The 19,749-nt window shown below is 40.4% G+C and overlaps 1 protein-coding gene across 3 annotated transcripts; it reads left to right on the top strand.

The window, feature by feature from the left end:
* Positions 1 to 1,941: 1,941 nt before the first annotated feature.
* Positions 1,942 to 18,950, top strand: LOC105464424 (T-box transcription factor 22). 3 transcript variants are annotated; one of them, XM_011712321.2, is made up of 9 exons: positions 1,942 to 2,106; positions 9,548 to 9,724; positions 10,330 to 10,513; positions 11,335 to 11,436; positions 12,877 to 13,051; positions 13,997 to 14,161; positions 14,540 to 14,604; positions 15,152 to 15,237; positions 17,690 to 18,300. In XM_011712321.2, the coding sequence occupies exons 2-9, from the start codon at positions 9,550 to 9,552 to the stop codon at positions 18,298 to 18,300; spliced, it is 1,563 nt and encodes a 520-aa protein (XP_011710623.1). In that variant the 5' UTR covers positions 1,942 to 2,106; positions 9,548 to 9,549. The 3 variants fall into 3 exon arrangements, with proteins under 3 accessions (XP_011710623.1, XP_011710633.1, XP_070944475.1); XM_011712331.2 differs by having other exon boundaries at positions 1,943 to 2,106; positions 10,333 to 10,513; positions 17,690 to 18,950; XM_071088374.1 differs by lacking the exon at positions 1,942 to 2,106 and having other exon boundaries at positions 9,589 to 10,576; positions 17,690 to 18,950.
* Positions 18,951 to 19,749: the final 799 nt, after the last annotated feature.

Raw genomic sequence — 19,749 nt, 5'->3', positions numbered from 1 at the left:
ACAGAGCAACACAAAAAGGACACTCCCTCCCGTCCTGAGTTTGGAAATGATGTTTTGTGATGAGAGTCTAGTCCTGGTGGCTCACTCCCCGCTGCCTATTGCTCACCAGCACGGAAAACTCTCTTTCATTCATAAATAATTGCCTTGCACATTACTGTAGAAGAAAAATAGCTAACAAATTCCTTTGTTTTGCTTGGGAAGTTACCAAATTTGGTTAGTAATTGCCTGCCTGATCAAAAGCCATTTCCTTCGTGGTTAACCAAACATCAACTTGACTCTGGCCCGTTTTAAATATCACCAAAAGTGAATAGCCCCAATTACAACAGGAAACACATTTCCCGACATTAAACGAGGAACAGAAACAGATTTGTCATGTTTCAAAATGCACGTAGTTCTATGGATGGGCTCACATGCTGTTCTTATTTGCAACCTTCTCTCCCTAAACACACACACAGGAGCGCGAAGACACAAACACATTCTTCTTTCAGGGGGTGTAGAAGGATTCTTGGAAAATCCTGTCTCTGAGTTATCTTCAAAAATGGCTGAAACTCATTACCGTGACATTTTTTAGCTTAAAAATCAAGATAAAGTAAAGGGGAAAGTAAAAAATAAAATAATAAAATAAAATAAAATGTAATCATTATTTTACTTTTCTTGAGAGAAGGGAAAATATTTGCCAGGAAAAATACTTTATAGAGACTGTAGTCCTCTTCAGACATTTAAAACTTTCACATGAAATAGTAAAATAAAATAAAATAAAATAAAATAAGATAAAATAAAAAATAATCCCTTGGGTTTAGGTGTGGTTGACTGTGAGTTGGAAATCTCGGGAACACCGGAATGCATTTATAAACCCATCAGAAATATCACCCTCACTATTTGGCATTCAATGTTGATAAGAAATGTGTGGTCCTCCTTGGCCTCTGGTTTTTCAGGCAGGGTTATAACAGGCATTATCTGCTTCAGGGGTTTTATTTGGGGAATTCCCTGGGTCCTTCCTAGTTATCCATGACACTGTGGTGTGGTAGCCCAATGAGGGGTTTAGCTGGGATTTCCTGCATTACTTGAAAGGTATGGTACCCTCTGCAATGGAGAAAATAAATTTAAAAGCTATAGAATTCATCCAGTTAAACCACACTAATCTGGAACCTGTCTTCTCTTCTCTGAGAGCCTCTTCACTAGAGGATAAAATAAGCATTGATTTTTCAAGGACCTATGGATCACTTATTGCTAGTAAAGTCTTCTGGCTTAGGGCCTTAAGCCCCTTTCGATTCTCTCTGAGTTACCCTGGAGAAATAAACCAACAAGTAAAAATCAAACATGTTCTATTTTGCAGCAGAAAAGTGTGTCAGCCAAGGCATTTCTGGAATTCGCTGTGCATTAAATTGTGTGTGTGTGTGTGTGTGTGTGTGTGTGTTGGATCTTTCCTTTCAGAGGCGTAAAGTTTTGTTTATGTGGCGCTTGTGGACTGAGAGAGGGATCCTGGCCACTGAGAGCCTCTACACTGCCTGGGAATCACTGCCTGAGGCTGAATGGGTCCCTTAGTGGATGACTCCAGAGCTGAGCCCCTTGGGTGGAGCTTCTGAGCTGCTGTTGTTGATTGAGGATTGAAAAGCGTTTTCCAACTGCAAGTGCTCCTGCTGGGCATGGAAATGAGCTGACTAGACTTGTAAAGTCAATCCACTTCTGGTTCAAAGGCATTTTTCTCCAAGTGCATTATCCTGTAGCTCAGAGCAGGATGCAACCAGGTATGGTTACAACAGGGAGGCTGAGGTAGGATGTGTGGTGCCTGCAGCCTTGAAGCTCTGAAAGCTGAAATCACAGACTGTCTTTGTGACTTCATGGCCAACCTTGAGTAAAAGCATGTCTTCTGTGGGAGAAGTTGCTGGAGTCCAACCCCGGAAGTAGCAAGTACCTCTCCCACAGCTGAGGGCCAGAACACCACGTTCTCTTGTGCTCTGGCTCTAGTCCACTCTTCTCTGGGCTCTTGAGAAGAGCGGCTGCAGGCATATGCAGAGTGAATGAGCTCTGACTGAGACTTGACTTCAGAATCACTGGGCTGGCCTGGCCTCTTGACGCAGCAACACACTGCTTCTTGCCTTCCAGGTAAATACCTCTGCCTTACTGACCGTGTTATAGGTTTTAGGGGGACATTGGCACAGGGATTCTCCTCAGCCTCTGCCTCTCCTGTTAACTATCACTAACCAAGTCCCTAACATTAGGAAAGTCCAAGTGATAATTGTCAGTTTCATCTTTCATCAGCTGGGGTTTTGTGACAGAGATCTTGCCATCACTACCTCTCGGGGGACTGAAAGTAGAATGTTAGTGCTCCTTAAAATTAATGAAGGCTAGACTTGTCCAGTAGGTTGAGACTATGCTGTAATACCCAAAGAATCCAGCAATAGTCCCTCTCCTAGGTAGCAATGTTGCCAGAAGGCTCCCAGGCCCAGGATACTATGCATTAGGGCTCACAGATATTGTTTAGAGAGCTAGGGAGCAAGGTGGAGGGATGAGAGTGCCTCCTGGAAGGTGAGGACTGAAGCCAACATGGTAGCCACTGAGCTGAGTGGCAGGTGTCTAACACTGAAAAGTGGCCCTAGCCAAGGGCTCTAAGCAGTGGTACTTTCTACCGAGGCTCTTCCCCAAGGAGCTCTAGATCACAGAGGCAGAAGGATTATTGGATCCTCTTTGCACTCACTTGATTTCAGGAGGAGGTCTGAAGTCCCAAAGCATGGGCATTGGGGTGAGAGAGGGAACATCAAAGTGTGCCAAAAGAAATTGTTTTATTTTACTTATTCCTGATTTTTCTCACCAGAGCTTGAGTTCATATACTGCATTGTAACACAAACACACAAGCACGCATACCACACACACATGCCCCTTCAAACTAGAGAAGGCAGACTACAGAAAGCACCTGGCTATGAAAGGCATGTCAGGGAGTTTGCTGTAGGGTGGTATGGTTGCTTTGCTTCAGTTATCCCCATGGATACCTTATTGTCTTCTGTGATTTCTCTTTTGTATTTTTTTAAAATTTGTCTTTATTTCTTAATTATTAAAGCCTTCGCTTTTGCCCCTTGGAGCATAGATGAGGATTTACTAACTCTACAAACATTTATTTCATGAAGGAGCAGTTTTTTGTCTAGTAATGTTAATGTGGGGACCCTGGGAAGGGAGACAGTTTATGAAAGAAGGCATAGATTGGCTTCAAGCACAGGCAGTATAAGTGTTTGCCTATATTTGGTGTTTTGATAGACTTAGGGAAAATCCCTCAGCCTACTACCAAATCCTTCTGACTGTCAGTACATCTGTGGTTGTTAGGCATTGAAAAGCCCTGATTAAATACAGATAATTATGAGAATATGGAAAGAAGCCTTTAGTACCTTATTCACATGCCCTAGGAATGATGGGGTAGGGTGCCAAGGTAAGAAGAGGAAAATACATTGTAAATAACCAGGAGTAATTAAATAGTGAAAAGATTAGCATGAGATTTGGTGGGCCCAATGGAGTTCAGGATGATTTATTTCTTAACAGAAGGATCTGCTTCTGTTGGGCTCATGGCTGCCCAAATTAGGCAGAGCCAGATAATGACTCACTGATCTGAGGACTGCATGGTGAGAAAGCGTGTGTAGGGGAAGAGGGTGTAAAGCAAGCATTTTTCTGGTTTTAGGAAGATAAAATCATTCTTCATAAACAGTATTTTTTTTTCAAAACTTCATTGATGCAATAAACTTGGCATATCCTCGTTCAAGTGATCTGAGCCAGTGATATTTTGCTACATGTCTGAATTATCTATTTTAAAATATCACACTGGCACCTGCAGTCATTTTTCAAATCCTAGCCCACTTTCTTTGGGGCTGATGCACATAGCATATTTGGAGGTAACTCTGACTCATCCTCATTTTTAAAAAGGCAGCATGAGGCCAGCAGCAGTTCAAGTCTGTAATCCCAGCACTTTGGAAGGTCAAGGCAGGAGGATCACCCTAGGTCAGGAGTTCAAGACCAGCCTGGCCAACATGGTGAAACCCTGTCTCTACTAAAAATATGAAAATTAGTCGGGCGTGGTGACATGTGCCTGTAATCCCAGCTACTTAGGAGGCTGAGGCAGCAGAATCACCTGAACCCGGGAGGCAGAGGTTGCAGTGAGCCGAGATCATGCCATTGCACTCCAGCCTGGGCAACAGAGTGAGACTCTGTCTCTGTCTCAAAAAACAAACAAACAAAAAAGGCAGCATGAAAAAAAAAAAAGAGAGAGAGAAAAGGAAACAGGAAAGAGGAAACATGGGGTGGAGTAAGTAAAAGAAATGTATAAGACATAATACCCAAGTATACCCAAGTTAAAATGACCTAACCTAAAATTCACATACCACAAACTCAACCCATGAAAAAATATGATGTCCAGCAATCCTGATTGAGCCTTCAGTTAATATATGACTGTGCAAGTTCCAATGGAGCACCAGAGAGGAGAGGTAACATAGAAAAGGACTGGGTTTGACTCTAGTTTGGTGTTGTTGTTGTGTGTGTGTGTGTGTTTCTTTAATTTTGTTTGTTATGCTTTGTAGAGACAGGATCTTCTATGTTGCTCAGGATGGTCTCAAACTCCTGGACTCAAGCTATCCTTTTCCCTCAGCCTCCCAAAGCACTGGGATTACAAGTGTGAACCCATATACCTGGCCTTAAGTTCAATGTTTTAATGGAGAGTGTTTGAGGACTAAAAGAGAAAGGATGCATTTACAATTATTTATTATTTTCACTGCTCCAGGAAGTCAAAGGCAGCTGAAAGGTGACCATACAATGCCTCTTCTGGCAATTACTAGAATCACTATAGGGTAGTTAACATTTGGACTTTCAAAAAGGTTTTATCTTTTTCATTTATTCATTTATCCTGCTCAAAATTAGCCAACTACAAAACTGTCCCCATAATTCTGGTGACAAATTTCCTAGGAAATTTTTAAAAATTCTATCGACCTTAAGTTATTAATCCAGTGAAGAAATAAGAAAATGTAGTTGTATGCTTTCGATATACTTCTGTTAGAATGAGAAATACAATGAACTGAAGCCTAATGTTGTAATTATTATCATAGGAAGGCCTTCACCATTTGATAGCAATATGAACACACGATTAAATTCAACAGAATACATTTTCCGGTAGCTAAAGTTTTTGCAAGCATAAGCATTTCGCTTCCAGTCCTCCCCATGAGAAGAACACAGTGAACACAGATAAGAATGTGTATCTCTACTTTTTCTTCCCCTACTCTACCGAGGAGCAAGAGTAACAAAGTTTGACGCGCATGACTCAATGACTAGATGAATAAAAGCACAGTCTTCTTGAGAGATTATATTGAATTAAGCCAACCAGAAGTTGAGGGATTCAGTGTGAGAATTACTTCAATATTGAATAGGCCACGTCCCTCAATTTCCTGAAGTAAGAACACACCTATGAGTTAGGGTCTTGTCATTAACATATTTTATCTAATCATATAAGAAAATACACTTGCATTGCATTGACAAATACCAAAGATATATTTCCAAGGATAAAATTGATAAAAACAGGTCATGTATTCTAGAAGACATGTTTCCTATGGATTTTTGAAATTCAAATGCAATCTTCTGGTTTAATTGACTAATTTTATTTATTAAAATAGTATTTGAATTTCTTTAAGAATGTTGGCTTCCCTAAAGACTTTCAAACTTTTGAATCTGCTTTAGGATTTAACCAAAAGTTAGTGGTTCCAATGTTGATCCCAAAGTTTTCCTCTTCGAGTGTTTTGCCTCAAAGAATTCATAGCTGTATAGTTGATAGAAAGATTAGCACATTCTTGAAATTAACTCCCATCATCTCTTTAATTTTGAAAACATCTGTGAGTGCTTATTATGTTCCAGGCTTTGTCCTAAGCGGTTTGCATGTTTTTTTCTTTTTTTACTAAACCCTCAGATATATACACACACTTACAGAAACATACTGTATGATAAAAGTGTTAGAAATCATAGCTTTAAATGGTTAAAACAAAGAACTGAATGCAAAAAAAAAAAAAAAGACTTGTGTAAGGTCATTCAGATAGAAAGTAGAGTCAGAATTTGAATCAGGTCAGTCTGAATCCAAAGTCTGTCTTCTTATATGGTGTACTGCTTGAGCCTTATTCCTATTTATTATCATAGCCTGAAGAATTCATGTAGAAAGTAAAATTTAGTCAATAGCATATAATTTTCCTATTCTTATAACCAGTAGTATTGACAAAGGAGAAAGAAGAGGAAAGCAAGAAAGAAAACAAGAAAAAGAAGGTGATCTTCCAAATTTTTATCAAGATGAGTGTATTTGTCAAGATTCTTTTGTCTACAAGTAATGGAAACCCAGCTGAAGCTCACTTAAGCAAACAAAGATAATTTTTTTCTTCATGTAACTTAGCTAGCGCAGGCAAAGTTGAATTCAGGTACTCAAATGATGTTGCGGGGAAGCTGATTACATTTCCTGACTCTGCTTTCATTAGAGTGTTCATTAGAGTGTTCATTCAAAGGAGGTCTTTCCCAAATAATGGCAAAAAAAAAAAAAAAAAAAGGCCATGAGTAGCTTATTTCAGATTCATGTTCTACAAGCTTGGAACTATGCCAAAATATCTTAATCACGGGGAGTGGACAATTCAAAACCAACATTTTACTGTAAGGATTTTCCTATTATCAAACTTAAAAAACATATTCTTCTTTCTATTGTGGGCACCTGTGGGTCTCAGAAATCTCCACATGCTTTGCTGCCCCTCCATTGTTGAAGAGTCTCTTATAAAGGTTTATGGGTGTTCATGGATGAAATATAGAGTTGCCCCAAAGATACTTCCAGGTGTGGAGAATGAATTGCTGGCATTAGTATATGCGCCTCAGGCCCCCAATACCTGACAACCCAGTGCTTCAGCAGCTGACCAGATTGCAAAGTTAGTTATGAGATAATGCAATATTTTCCCCCTCAGATATGAGTTAACAGGAACTAACTATACTTTAGTCTAGTACATACAAGGGAGAGCTTAGCTACATATCTCCCAGTGATGTCAACAGATATATACAGAAATGGGAATGGAAAAAGTTCAGATTAAAAAATAAAAAATTCTGGATGACTAAATTACATGCATGTAATAAATATTAAGAAAGAAGTTTCTTCTGAGAAAGAAACTTACACCCAAGATATGCTATTTTCTCAATTTCAAAATATCACATCATATGTTAGGTAGTCTAAAATACTAGCACAGACATTGCAACAAACATCTTTTGCCTTATTTTTACAAAAATCTATTTTAAAAAAAGATACCAAGCAAAGTTGTCCCTTTCTATACAAGGTAATGTCCTGCCTTTTAACAATAAAGTGAGCTAAAGTTAAAGGCAAGAAAATGCGTGTATTAGGAGATACTAACACAAATATTACATGGTAAATTGCACTCCAAAATTAACAAATAAACTCGACTTTTCTGTTTTTGAGTTGTGTATTTTAGCTAAGAGCATGCAATAAATAAAATATAGATAGATAGATAGATAGATAGATAGATAGATAGATAGATAGATAGATAGGTAGATAGACAGATAGATTGATAGATAGATACATAGATAGATAATAGATAGATATATCTTCTGAGTAAGAGGAAATGAACACTCTCCCTCCACTTTAATGGGTGCAAAAAGAAACAAATGCTCTTAAGAGATGTGGCAAAGATCACATGCAGATGTGGCTGTTTTCCAGCCCAAGTTCCCTATAGGAAAGTGGCCTTGCCCTGTGAGGTTCACTTTGCCTGTCTAGGATAGGAACAGTGTCTTTCTCAGTTCTGCATGGTGAGCAGTGGATAACTAATGATTGAGCCAAACCCTTCAGCGGCATCCAAGCTGTAACTAACCCTTGGCCATACTGACATTTTTGGAGTGTTTAAAGTCATACCCAGTTGCCTGAAGATCTCCTCCCTATGGCTGAATATCCCCCTGCCACCACCACTACCACTGCCATCACAGTGGCAGGGCACATTTGTACCTAAGTAGCTGAAATTAAAAGGACACACAGGTCTTTTACTCCCAGATTCCAGTATTGGCATATATTATAAGTTATTTCAAGTTGCATCTTATTTTAAATGAACTTGGATCGGCTTTACATGCCCTTTTTACCAATGTGTCAGAGGTGAATAATATAATTTTTCTGGAAAAATGCAAATGCCATTAGTTAAGATGCAACCTGCAAAAGAATCCAGGGGCACTTGATTTCTTATTTCTGATGAAAAGTATGTGACCAAGTCATCTGCACACAGGCAGATATCTCATATCTGCACACATAAACGTGTTCTTCGGACGTCATAGACAAGTCTCTTCCCAAAAAAAAAAGAAAAAAGAAAAAAGAAAAAGAAACTTGTATATTCAGTTTAAGGAAAAGTAAAATCCAGCCCAAGAATATATTCCAGGAGACACTGGAATCAATCACTTAATCCAAACATTTTGAGTTATGCACATTCTTGGGAGCAAAGGCCCTTTTGTTGCCCTGCTGGTGGCCCTGGAGTTTTTAGACTATGTTTGCTGATTAAGTCCTGTGAGAAAAAAACAAAGGCTATGTATAGGAATATTGGGCTCTAGCAGAGGCAGGGCTTGAAGATCCAAGTTTTCTCTGATGCTTGACAGTGGCAACTGGAAGACTCCTGCCTATCCTCACTTCAGTACCAGAAGAGAGAGGATAAACTGGCACAACTGCTGCTCACCTAGTTTGAGACTCCACCTGCAGAGCCAACTGGCCCCAAAAGCTTGTGCTCCTTTCTGTTTCCCAGTGCCTTCACTGGAGAGCAAAAGACCCTGATACATCTCTCTGGATCTGCTTAAAGTGGCCCCTCGTGGGCAATTATTTCGCATGTCTTTGAGTTTTATGATTTAATATAAAATCGTAACCTGTGTCTCCCTTTTCTCCTCTCTCTACCTCCCTATCTATAGCTTTTTTTCCAACAAGCCCCTAAACCCCCCTCCCTGTTAGACTATGAAGTGTCACTCACTGTGTTTTTTATGCTTCCAATAGTTTCCAAAACAAACAGTGGAGGCAGTGACCGGCTGGGTATTCACTGGATGCAACAGTAACTCCCAATCCCAGCAACCTGAGCCGCCATTGGCGGCAGGTCTGCTCCCTAAAAGGCGGGCACTTGCCAATTTCTGTGCTCTGCCAGGTCCTGGAATCGGGGATTTGAGGACTAATGGTCTGCACATGTCCACTGGGAGGAAGGGAGACTAGACTTTGAAGGACATATATACTAGTTTGATCTTCCTCTCCTTTTCTTTCGTCTATTCAAACAAAAACTATATATGTATATATAAAAATTACACACACACACACACACACACATACACATACACACAAAATTGATTTATTTGAATACAGATCCAGAAATTGTTTTTCAGATTTGGGTTTTGGGTTTTGGGTTTGGTTTTTTGTTTTTCCTGCTTTCCCTCCTTCCTTTACCCTCTGTGCCCTCCGCCTGTGTCTCCCCCTCCCTCCCTAACCCAGTTCAGGTTGAAACTTTGCTGCAAAGAATCCCTTCACCCCCTCCAGGGATGGCTCTGAGCTCTCGGGCGCGTGCCTTCTCCGTGGAAGCCTTGGTGGGGAGACCCAGCAAAAGAAAATTCCAGGACCCAATACAGGAGGAGCAGCCTGAGCTGCAGGAGAAAAAGGGCGGAGAGGAAGAGGAGGAGAGAAGGAGCAGCGCTGCAGGGAAGAGCGAGCCGCTTGGTAAGTACTCCCATTGCCCTGAGCCGGTTGCCTGAGCTTACTGGTTCCGCATCTCTCCGCCTGGCTCGCGTCCCGACGCAGCCAGAGCCACATTAGGAGCCGCGGGACACCTCGACCACCTGGTGAAGGGGAAGTTTCAGCGCCTCCGAATCCTTCCCGGAATACAGCAGTTTCTTTGCGGTAAAGGGGAGGGTCCCTACATGATTGTGAAGTGAGTCTCTCCTACATCCTCCTCCTACCTTCGCGGGAAGCTCTCAGAGCCAGCGGGTGGCTGTTGTATCCCGGGATGGGAAGCAGGGCGAGTTCCCAAATCCCGAGGGCATCCAGTCTCGGTTACCAACGTCTCCAAGAGAGTGAGGATTGGCAAATCTGACGAAAAAAAAAAAAAAGGCGGGCGGGTGGGGGGTGGTAGCGGGGCTGCACCTTTCACGGCCCCTCTTTCTCCATTAAGCGGACGCAGAGGGTGTTATGCGGAGCTTGGGGAATCTGTCGCCAAAGTTCCTAGGGAAGGTACAAGGCCTGTCTGCTCCAAGATAGGCACCAGCGAGAAGTGGGCATGTGAACTGTGACGCTGTCTTAAACCCTGAGCGCGTTTCTGTGTCCAGCAGAAAAACAACCTAAGACAGAGTCCTCGACAACTGCTTCCTCTGGCTGCGGCAGCGACAGCGGCGATGGCAACAGCTCTGAAAGTCTGGAAGAGAAAGATATTCAAATGGAGCTTCAAGGATCTGAACTGTGGAAGAGATTCCATGACATCGGGACTGAGATGATCATTACTAAAGCGGGCAGGTTCGGTTCTGCCCAAGCTGTTCACACGGGTCGCACACATTAGGCACTTAATTTACTGCTCTGGTAAGATGAGGAGTCTCCAGTTTCATGCTCTGGTACTCCTCTGTTCCTTTTCCCCAACTCCCTGACATACAGTAGAAAGCCATAGCCCCTCAATTGATAGGGCTCAGACTTACCTGGCCCCATGTAAGTGGCTCATTCTTCCTTTCCTGTACACTATGACTCCAATAACTCACTTCCCCGTCTCCTGCCTGTGTAGTATAAGACAAAAATCAGACTTTGGTCTTAGACTGTGGCCAGACCTCTCAGTTAAGGCCTCTAAGATAACCATGGACAATATTCCATGTCACAGTTCCTCGCGCCCGCCAGACCTGGCCCAGGTTATTTTGAGGTGAGCCATTCCCATAGCCACCTTTTGGCATGGGACAGCCACTTCACTGCAGCTGGTTATTTTGTGAGTCTTACAAATTTCAGCCTTCCACAAATCTGCTTCACAGGAAGTACCCTTGAAAAGGAGGTTGGGACACAGCTTTTTCTCTCATACTTTCTCTTCTATAGCTTTTTATTATGGTTGGGGAGGGACATGAACAAAGCCTTGTGATAATAAAATTCTGCTCCACTTAGAAATTCCATACTTGTTCAGTCAAGTATACAACCAACCATCTTTTCTCATTTGCAAATGCTATTCCTTGCTATTTTGAAATGGGAAGGGTATTGTGAATCCCTTCACTTTTTACTGGAGTCAGCATTTGTCCAGAGCCACTCCCTCTTCCAAACATTTCTAAAAGCTCTTGGGTCAGTCCTTATTTTCTTTCTTACAGGCGGATGTTCCCCTCTGTTCGGGTCAAAGTGAAAGGGTTGGATCCAGGGAAGCAGTACTATGTGGCCATCGATGTGGTGCCAGTGGATTCCAAACGCTATAGGTAATGGGCCCCATAGGATGGTACTCCATGCCCAGGCTAGGGCCAGGGATTTGAACCTTCAGACCTGCAACCTAACAGCGCAACTTTGAAAACTCTAGCATGGGGAGTGGTGGTGAGCGATTGCTCTCCTGTGGGCTTTGGGAGTTGAATTTTCTTTTTCAAACTGGGTTTCCCAGTGAAAGAAGAGAAAGCTTCTTCCTCTCTTCTGCCCCCATCCCCTCTTGGAATGCAGTGAATTTAGGGCACTAATCAGAGCTTCAAATGTACCCCAAGCTTCTCCCTACCCACTGCTCTGGCCTTGGTTGTGTAAACTGCAGAGGGTGTGGGCTCTGGTGGCCAGAAGGGAAGGGGATTGAAGGAATTGTGGGAGAAATCCCCCAGGCTCCATGGGAGCCTGGGTTTCTGGGGACACACTGGGCTCTGAGCTGTGCTGCTTTGGCAGCAGGAGCCCAGAAGGATGATCAATTTGCCACTCAAGGTCAGTCAAGCAGTTCCTGTGTCTAGGCCTGTCTTTTGGTCCATCTTTAATCTTTCCCCTGAAGCAATGTCTGGGTCTTAGAGAGTACAAGTATCATTTTCCCTTTATTTAAGTCCTCAACCTACAGCAGGCTGAAAGTGGCCCAATTGTTCTAAAGCCAAAAAGCCCTTGTGGGATATATCCCAGACACACCAGCTTGCCAACACTTTGACTCAGGGGCTTGGGGTCTAGTTCACGGTTGGAGGGGTGGGGAGGTGACAGCTGTTTACACTAGGGCTGTGAGCATTTGACACAGAGGCGGGTCCCTGGTCCTCCAAGGAGACAGCCCACCTCAAAACCAGAGCTAGCTTTGAAAGCAAGGAGAAGGCTCAGCTCAGAGGACTGCTGGGGCTGCAGTATGAAAACAGCAGAAAAAGCTGTTTGCTTCTCAAGTTGCAGCTGGCATGGGAATAGGCGCAAAACTGGGAAGTTGAGATTGGAAATAGTGTGAAAATCGGCCAGAGGCTGTGCAGGACTGTGTTCCTAAGAGTTTTCTTGATGTGAAGCCTTATTGGCAAAAGGGCTTCCACGAGGACAGGTGACAGTAGGCTAGTCAGAAATACTTTTCAGCCCTCCACTTCTTCCCAGACTCTTCACACCCAAAGCTAGTGGATTTTTCCATTGTCTCTGTGAGATAAAATGGGTTAGATCAATTTCTGTGGTGGTTTCTGTGAGAAAATACAAACCAGACTTAGAAATCTCATGACATTTTACTTGCCCTGCACTTCATTGCATTTTGATGACATATGCTTATTTACAGTTTATTTTTTGCCCCTGAATGCTTGTTAGAAATTAAGTTGAATCTTCTGCTTACTTGCCCTTGAGATCACTGGGCTAATCTGGAGCAAAATCCTCAGGAACAGAACACAACAGCTCCCAGCTTTGGCCTGCTGCACCTAGTGCCACAGCATGTGTTTTTTCAGGTATGTGTATCACAGCTCACAGTGGATGGTAGCCGGGAATACGGATCATCTGTGCATCATTCCTAGATTCTATGTTCACCCGGACTCACCCTGCTCAGGAGAGACCTGGATGCGGCAGATCATCAGCTTTGATCGCATGAAACTCACCAACAATGAGATGGATGACAAAGGCCATGTACGTGAGCAAAATCCTTTACCCTGAGTAGGGAGGTGCCAAGGCTCCTGCCCACTGGCCACCCTGGAGAGGCCAAGGAAGCTTTTTGCAGATGTACATGTTGTGTTTTTTAGGAACTGTCCAAGCCCTGCACCTGTAAGTAAAGTAGCCAACCTAGGGCTCCTGAAACGTTTGTTTGGCATCTGAGAGTGCTGGCAACTGGGGATGGCGAATATAGGGAGTTTGAGGACAGAAAGAGACCTGTTTAAGCCAGAATGCCTGGTCTGGGAGAGTAGGAGGGAACCATTCAGGGAGTTCTCAGGCACCATAGCCTCCTGGGCAATCACTGTGATCTCTGATTGCCTTCCTATAGTCCACGCAGTTGGATGGGCACCCAGTGTATTGTATGGTGTGGTGGAAGGATACAAGTGGGGGAATGTCAGACTGCAGCCTGGAAACCTCCCCAACAACCAACCCTCATAGGTACTATTGATCTTGCACATTGTAACTAGGTGCATCCCTGCTTCTGCCCTCCCCAGTCTGGCACTGTGCCGGCTACAAAAGGAAAGACGGAAGCTCCCAAGATTAGGAGGTAGGGTATGCCAGAAGGTTACCCACCATGTCCAAGCCCATCAGTTACTGCCATGAGAACCTGTAGCAGGCTAGCAGATCGCAGTGCCACTTCCACACCAGATGGTCGCCAATGTTTGAAGCAGGAAAAGGCCTCAATCTGGAAATGGAATCACTGCTGACAGGTGCCGCTGAGGTGCCTTTCTCTGGAAATGTTTTTAGCTCGGAGCGCATCCCTCGGAGTGCCTCTGTTGGAGGCCAAATGGCATAACAAAATAGTTACCTAAGCCTCATCATTGCCTTTTAGTGTGCACTGGTGGAGGTGGTCAGGAGAGAGAACTAGGGTTGGGGACTGGAAGCCAGTTTTTCTAACAGCATTGGTCATTTCTCCTCCAGATTATTCTGCAATCCATGCATAAGTACAAACCCCGAGTGCACGTGATAGAGCAAGACAGCAGTGTTGACTTGTCCCAGCTTCAGTCCTTGCCCACTGAAGGGGTTAAAACATTCTCCTTTAAAGAAACTGAGTTCACCACAGTAACGGCTTACCAAAACCAACAGGTAAAGCTGGTCATGTCTCAGGCAAATGGAAATGGCTCCAGAGGGACCTTGGGATAGAGGCTAACTGCAATCAGATGCATTTTCCACAATTCTAAATAAAAATCATAGTTTTATTGAATTGTCATCCATGCAAGTTTGATAATGAATTGTGTAAATCTTATGTGAGAAGGCAACTCCAGAATGTAATTTATAAAAGTAATCATTTATAAATAGGAGCTAACCATTCTAAATATGACTTGCAATATGGTTACATTTATTTAAATTGTCATATTACATGTTGCAACATCTTTTCTGGTGGTTGTAACCACTATAAGCAACGGTGACAGTGTTCTCACTGAAAGCAATGACATTATCTTTCTCTCTCTATTGAATCCATAGATTACGAAACTAAAAATAGAAAGAAATCCTTTTGCTAAAGGATTTAGAGATACTGGAAGAAACAGGTAAGCAGCATAGCAATGACATCTAATATTGATGTAGCTAGCTATTTTCACAAGTTTTTATTTTTATTTTTATTTTTTTTTTTTCTGAGATGGAGTCTTACTCTGCTGTCCAGGCTGGAGTGCAATGGCGCAATCTTGGCTCACTGCAACCTCCGCCTCCAGGGTTCAAGTGATTCACTTGCCTCAGCCTCCCAAGTAGCTGGGATTACAGGCGTGAGCCACCACGCCCGGCCCCCCACAAGTTTTAAGGATAAGAAAACTGGCTCAGAGACTCAAACGCTCTAAATTTTGTAATTAGTAGGTGGTAGAAAAGGAACCCAGATGTTTTGTGTCTAAAACATTACTTCCTCCCACTCCTTTGCTACTCAGTATTAAGATCTTGCTTATTTTAGAATTCTAGGTTTAACTGAATTTTATTCAGAAGTCTAGCTGTATAAAAGAGAAATATTTAAAATAGTTACATCTAAAAGACATAGCCAAATAACTCAAAATCATTATGTTCAGAAATTGCATTCTGGGGATGCTGAAAGTTGACTCTCTTTTTTAGGGGTGTATTGGATGGGCTTTTAGAGACCTACCCATGGAGGCCTTCTTTCACTCTCGATTTTAAAACGTTTGGCGCAGACACACAAAGTAAGAAAACTTGGAACATTTGTTTTATTTTTACATATTAATTAAATAACAACATCCAGAACACTTGTACCAAATACTATACAAAGGGATATGTACATGCAAGAAAATGTGTACTTACAGGTAAGTGGGTGTACCTCTGCCTGAATGATGAGGTAAGAGGCATAAAGGGAGAGAAGCTGGCATAAAGGAAGAGAATAGAAATGTGGTAATTGTGGACTTATTGAGATATGTTAGTAAGTTATCTTACACCCTGTGATTTTCAGATTTCATCTGGATTCTTCAGCCTCTCACTATCTCACGTTCTTTAGGATATGCCTGTGGTGCATTTGTAGCCTGATTTGCAGATATGTTACTATTGAAATGAATAGTTTATCTTTTATGAGGACCTTTCAGTACACGTTAAAATAACTTTCATTAAATTCATCACTTAGCTCTAATTTTCCTCTTTTTTGTCCATGGGGAAAGTAAATGTTAAAAATAATACTAAGTCTTCACAATTTAATTGCCACAAGCATTTAAAAATATTTGCAAGATATTTATTCTCAGATGGTACATTACATGACAAAGTAATAACAATTAAATAATGCAGACTTTCTGGTGGAAGAATACCTTAATTTGCTCTGATAGTTAATAATAAACAGAATAATTTTTACTTGAAAATGACATGGATTATTTTTATCCCTTTATCTTTACTCCATCGGAGTTGCTTGACTTTGACCATTAAAACCAAGCAAAATCAACATTATAGTTAGGTTGAGTTTTACATGATGCCATAACGACTAACTGAAAAGGGAAGAAGTGAAGTCTAATCATTTGGTGAAATATTTCACTGGATGATTGTCTCGATATGGTTTAGGGAATCGCATGAAAAATATATAAACACTTATTTTACAGTGTCGATTTAACCAGTAGCATCTAGGAAGCATACTTTTAAAATATCCAAGTCAAAACAAATGCGCATTAATAAAGAAAAAGTTAAAGATGATCATGAAATGTTAAAGTACACAGTTTTCTTAATTATTTAAGATATCCAAAATGCTCTCAAATTGCAAATGAGTTACTAGTCTCTTAAATAACTTTTAAATGCTTTATTATAAAATATATTTGCAATCTTGTTGATGAAGGTTTAGGATATGTCTACATACACAAAAATAGTTAAGAAAACAGCAACACTAAAAAAAGAAACAACTTGGTCAAATCCAGCCAATAACCAATTGTTTGAATTCAGACATTTACAAAAATAAGGTTTAGAGTTTCCTGGACCTTGTAATTATCCCTAGTTTTAGTAGAGCTAGGCAAACATAAAAGATCACCAAACATCATTGATATGAATACTTACATTCATCTTTATGTTTCTTAACTTGCAAAATTGTTTCCAACTCTTAAGATACAATGCAGTATGGAAATTGCCCCATTCATTGTTTTGTATTAGAAAAAAAGCTAAGGCTTTTAAATATATTGCTTTCATTTATACAAGACTATTTTCATGTACACTGATTTTTAAATCAGTGGTCAGAGGAATTTTTTAAATCATTATAACTTTGGTCAGAGGAATTTTTTAAATCAGTATACCTTTGGTCAGAAGAATTAAAAAAATCAGTGTACATGAAATCTATGCATTCTATCTATAAATTAAATCTACATAATCCAAAACAACCAATCAATTTGTTAATCTTAAGTACTTATTTTAGTAATTTTTTTAAGATTACTAAAAATTATTTATTATGTAAATATTTTAATTTTTAAAATAATAAAACTAGTTTGTGTTGGTAAGATATAATTGACTCCGAGTCATAATTGGATTTCTTTGTAATTCTTTGGACAAATGTGATTCAAGTGCCTAGCACAATATTTGAGCAAATGAATGCTTAATACATGACACATAGTAGTAGTGCTAAAAGTAATAGTGGTAGTAGTATAAATCAGTGGTCCCCAATCTTTTTGGTACCAGGGGCCAAGACAATTTTTCCACGAACAGTGGGAGTTGGGAGGCGATGGTTTCAGAATGAAACTGTTCCACCTCAGATCATCAGGCATTACATTATCATTAAAGAGCAATCAACCTAGATCCCTCACATGCACAGTTCACAATAGAGTGTGCGCTCCTATGAGAATCTAATGCTGCCACTGATCTGACAGGAGGCAGAGCTCAGGCAGTAAGGTAATGCTCACTGGCCTGCTGATCATCTCCTGCTGTCCAGCCAGATTCATAACAGGCCACAGACCTGTTCCAGTGGGTAGCCCAGGCATTAGGGATAGCTGGTATAGATACTACATTGAACTTTGGTCAGAGGAATAAGCAGGTCCTGTCTCAAAGAAGCTAAAAGAACTGTGAACTCACAAGGAAAGTTAATCTAAGGATTAAGCAGGGATAGTGATGGGTATGATTACTAATATAGCAGGAACATCAAATGTCAAATTCATTATTCATTGACTGAATTGTCATTCACAGGTGGAAGCAGTGGCTCATCTCCAGTGACCTCTAGTGGAGGGGCCCCCTCTCCTTTGAACTTACTTTCTCCACCTTGCTTTTCACCTATGTTTCATTTACCTACAAGTTCCCTTGGAATGCCCTGTCCAGAGGCATACCTGCACAATGTCAACCTGCCTCTTTGCTGCAAGATTTGTCCAACTAATTTTTGGCAACAGCAACCTCTTGTTTTACCGGCTCCTGAAAGACTAGCAAGCAGCAACAGTTCTCAGTCTTTAGCCCCACTCATGATGGAAGTGCCTATGTTATCTTCCCTGGGGGTCACCAATTCAAAAAGTGGTTCATCTGAAGACTCCGGTGATCAGTATCTACAAGCACCTGATTCTACCAGTCAAATGTTGTATGGATTACAGGCACCTGGAAATATTTTGCTGCCAAACTCCATCACCCAAGAAGCACTTAGTTGCTCCTTTCATCCTTCCTATGGCTTTTATAGATACAATTTCTCTATGCCGTCTAGACTGATAAATGGTTCCAACCATCTTAAAGTGAATGACGACAGTCAAGTTTCTTTTAGAGAAGGCAAATGTAATCATATTCATTGGTATCCAGCAATTAACCATTACCTTTAGTAAAACAATAGCATTTCTAGAACAATTACATGAAAACAAATATTTTCTTTATTTGTAGCCAAAGAAATTTCAACAGTTATTGGTCTTGAAAAGCATCATTACAATAAGTATTTCTTTGTTATGCATTTAAAGATTTAAAGTGCCTTATCAATATTCACGAAGAGCTGTTTATAATGTCAAGTGCAACGTATAGGAATCTCTGATTACAGTGGCCTTGAGCTTCAAAATGAGCTATGCAATAAATATTATTTGATGATACTCCACCACTGAAAATTGATGCTAAGCGATGGGATTTTCAATTATAGTGAAGCTAGTTCACCATGATAACTGCATTTTACACATTGACAATGACAAAAAGAAGATGGATGTAACTCATGCAAGCAGTGAAGCAATTTCAGTTTTAACAATGAAGATTGGCTGTAGTGTCATTATCTAGTAGTTGTAGAAAAAAATTTAATTATTTGTTTGCCTTAGGCCTTTATACTTTGCTGTTGAAGAAACTGCTAATCTCAATTTAAGATACAAATAAGGACACAAACTTTCAAGTATTATATTTTATTTATCTTTGTAGCCTAAAGACCATTTGATCTAGAAGGAACACAAAGATCAAATGAAAAGTAAAACACTCTAATAAATTTGCTTTTATTTTCTTTTATTTTTGGATAAATCCTAGATAAAACTTGTTCACGTATTCCTTTAACACATCTGGTATTTTACACAATATTAGAAAAACATATTATTATAGTTCTCTAAGAAGATAAAGACATTATGATTATAAGAGGGAAAATATATTTGAATCCATAAATATGAAAATATCATTATTCTGGTATGATTTAACTCCACTCTTGTATGTCAATCATAGTGAATTAAGCTAAACAAAAGTGGAATAATATTTGAGTTTATGAAGTTGAAAAGATTCCTTTCACCAGGCCCTAAATTTCTGAAAATAATTATGAGGTATAACCTATACATAGCCAGCATATCTTTAAGATGAATCAGATACTGAGTTTATGCTAGTAACTCTAGACATTTTATTAAGCCAAGCCCTTTAATATCACAATGGAATTACTTGACTTTTGACAAACTAAGCAAACTGCTAACTGATTTTTCTGATTTTTCCAACACATATAAAGAAGAGCATATCAATTATTTTGCTTAAAATGATTATTTCATCCCAAATATGCCTTATAAATGTGCCTTCCTATATATGTATTAAAACTATGTGCCATTCACTCCTGGGAGTAGGGATAGGATGCCACATGATTGCATTCAAATTAAGTATTCTAGTCAAGATGAAGTATTATTTGCGATCTAATGTAATTAGATACTGTTGCAAAAGTCTTTAAGGAATAAAATGTATACCACCCAGGTTTATTAAACCAGAAATTAAAATAAGAAAAGACATTTTATTTTTGACTACTCCCAAACAGGAAAGCTAAAGGCTGACTT

Source organism: Macaca nemestrina, chromosome X, assembly GCF_043159975.1.
Source record: "Macaca nemestrina isolate mMacNem1 chromosome X, mMacNem.hap1, whole genome shotgun sequence".
In the NCBI taxonomy this organism is placed as follows: domain Eukaryota; kingdom Metazoa; phylum Chordata; class Mammalia; order Primates; family Cercopithecidae; genus Macaca; species Macaca nemestrina.
Note: the sequence above shows the minus strand (reverse complement) of the source record. Positions and strands in the feature narration are given on the sequence as shown.

What these genes read in the sequence shown, in the direction of transcription:
- LOC105464424 (XM_011712321.2), top strand. Translation starts at nt 9,550, where the DNA reads ATGGCTCTGAGCTCTCGGGCGCGTGCCTTCTCCGTGGAAGCCTTGGTG. An exon ending in AGGGAAGAGCGAGCCGCTTG is followed by an intron (nt 9,725 to 10,329) that starts GTAAGTACTCCC and finishes TTCTGTGTCCAG; the next exon opens with CAGAAAAACAACCTAAGACA. An exon ending in ATCATTACTAAAGCGGGCAG is followed by an intron (nt 10,514 to 11,334) that starts GTTCGGTTCTGC and finishes TCTTTCTTACAG; the next exon opens with GCGGATGTTCCCCTCTGTTC.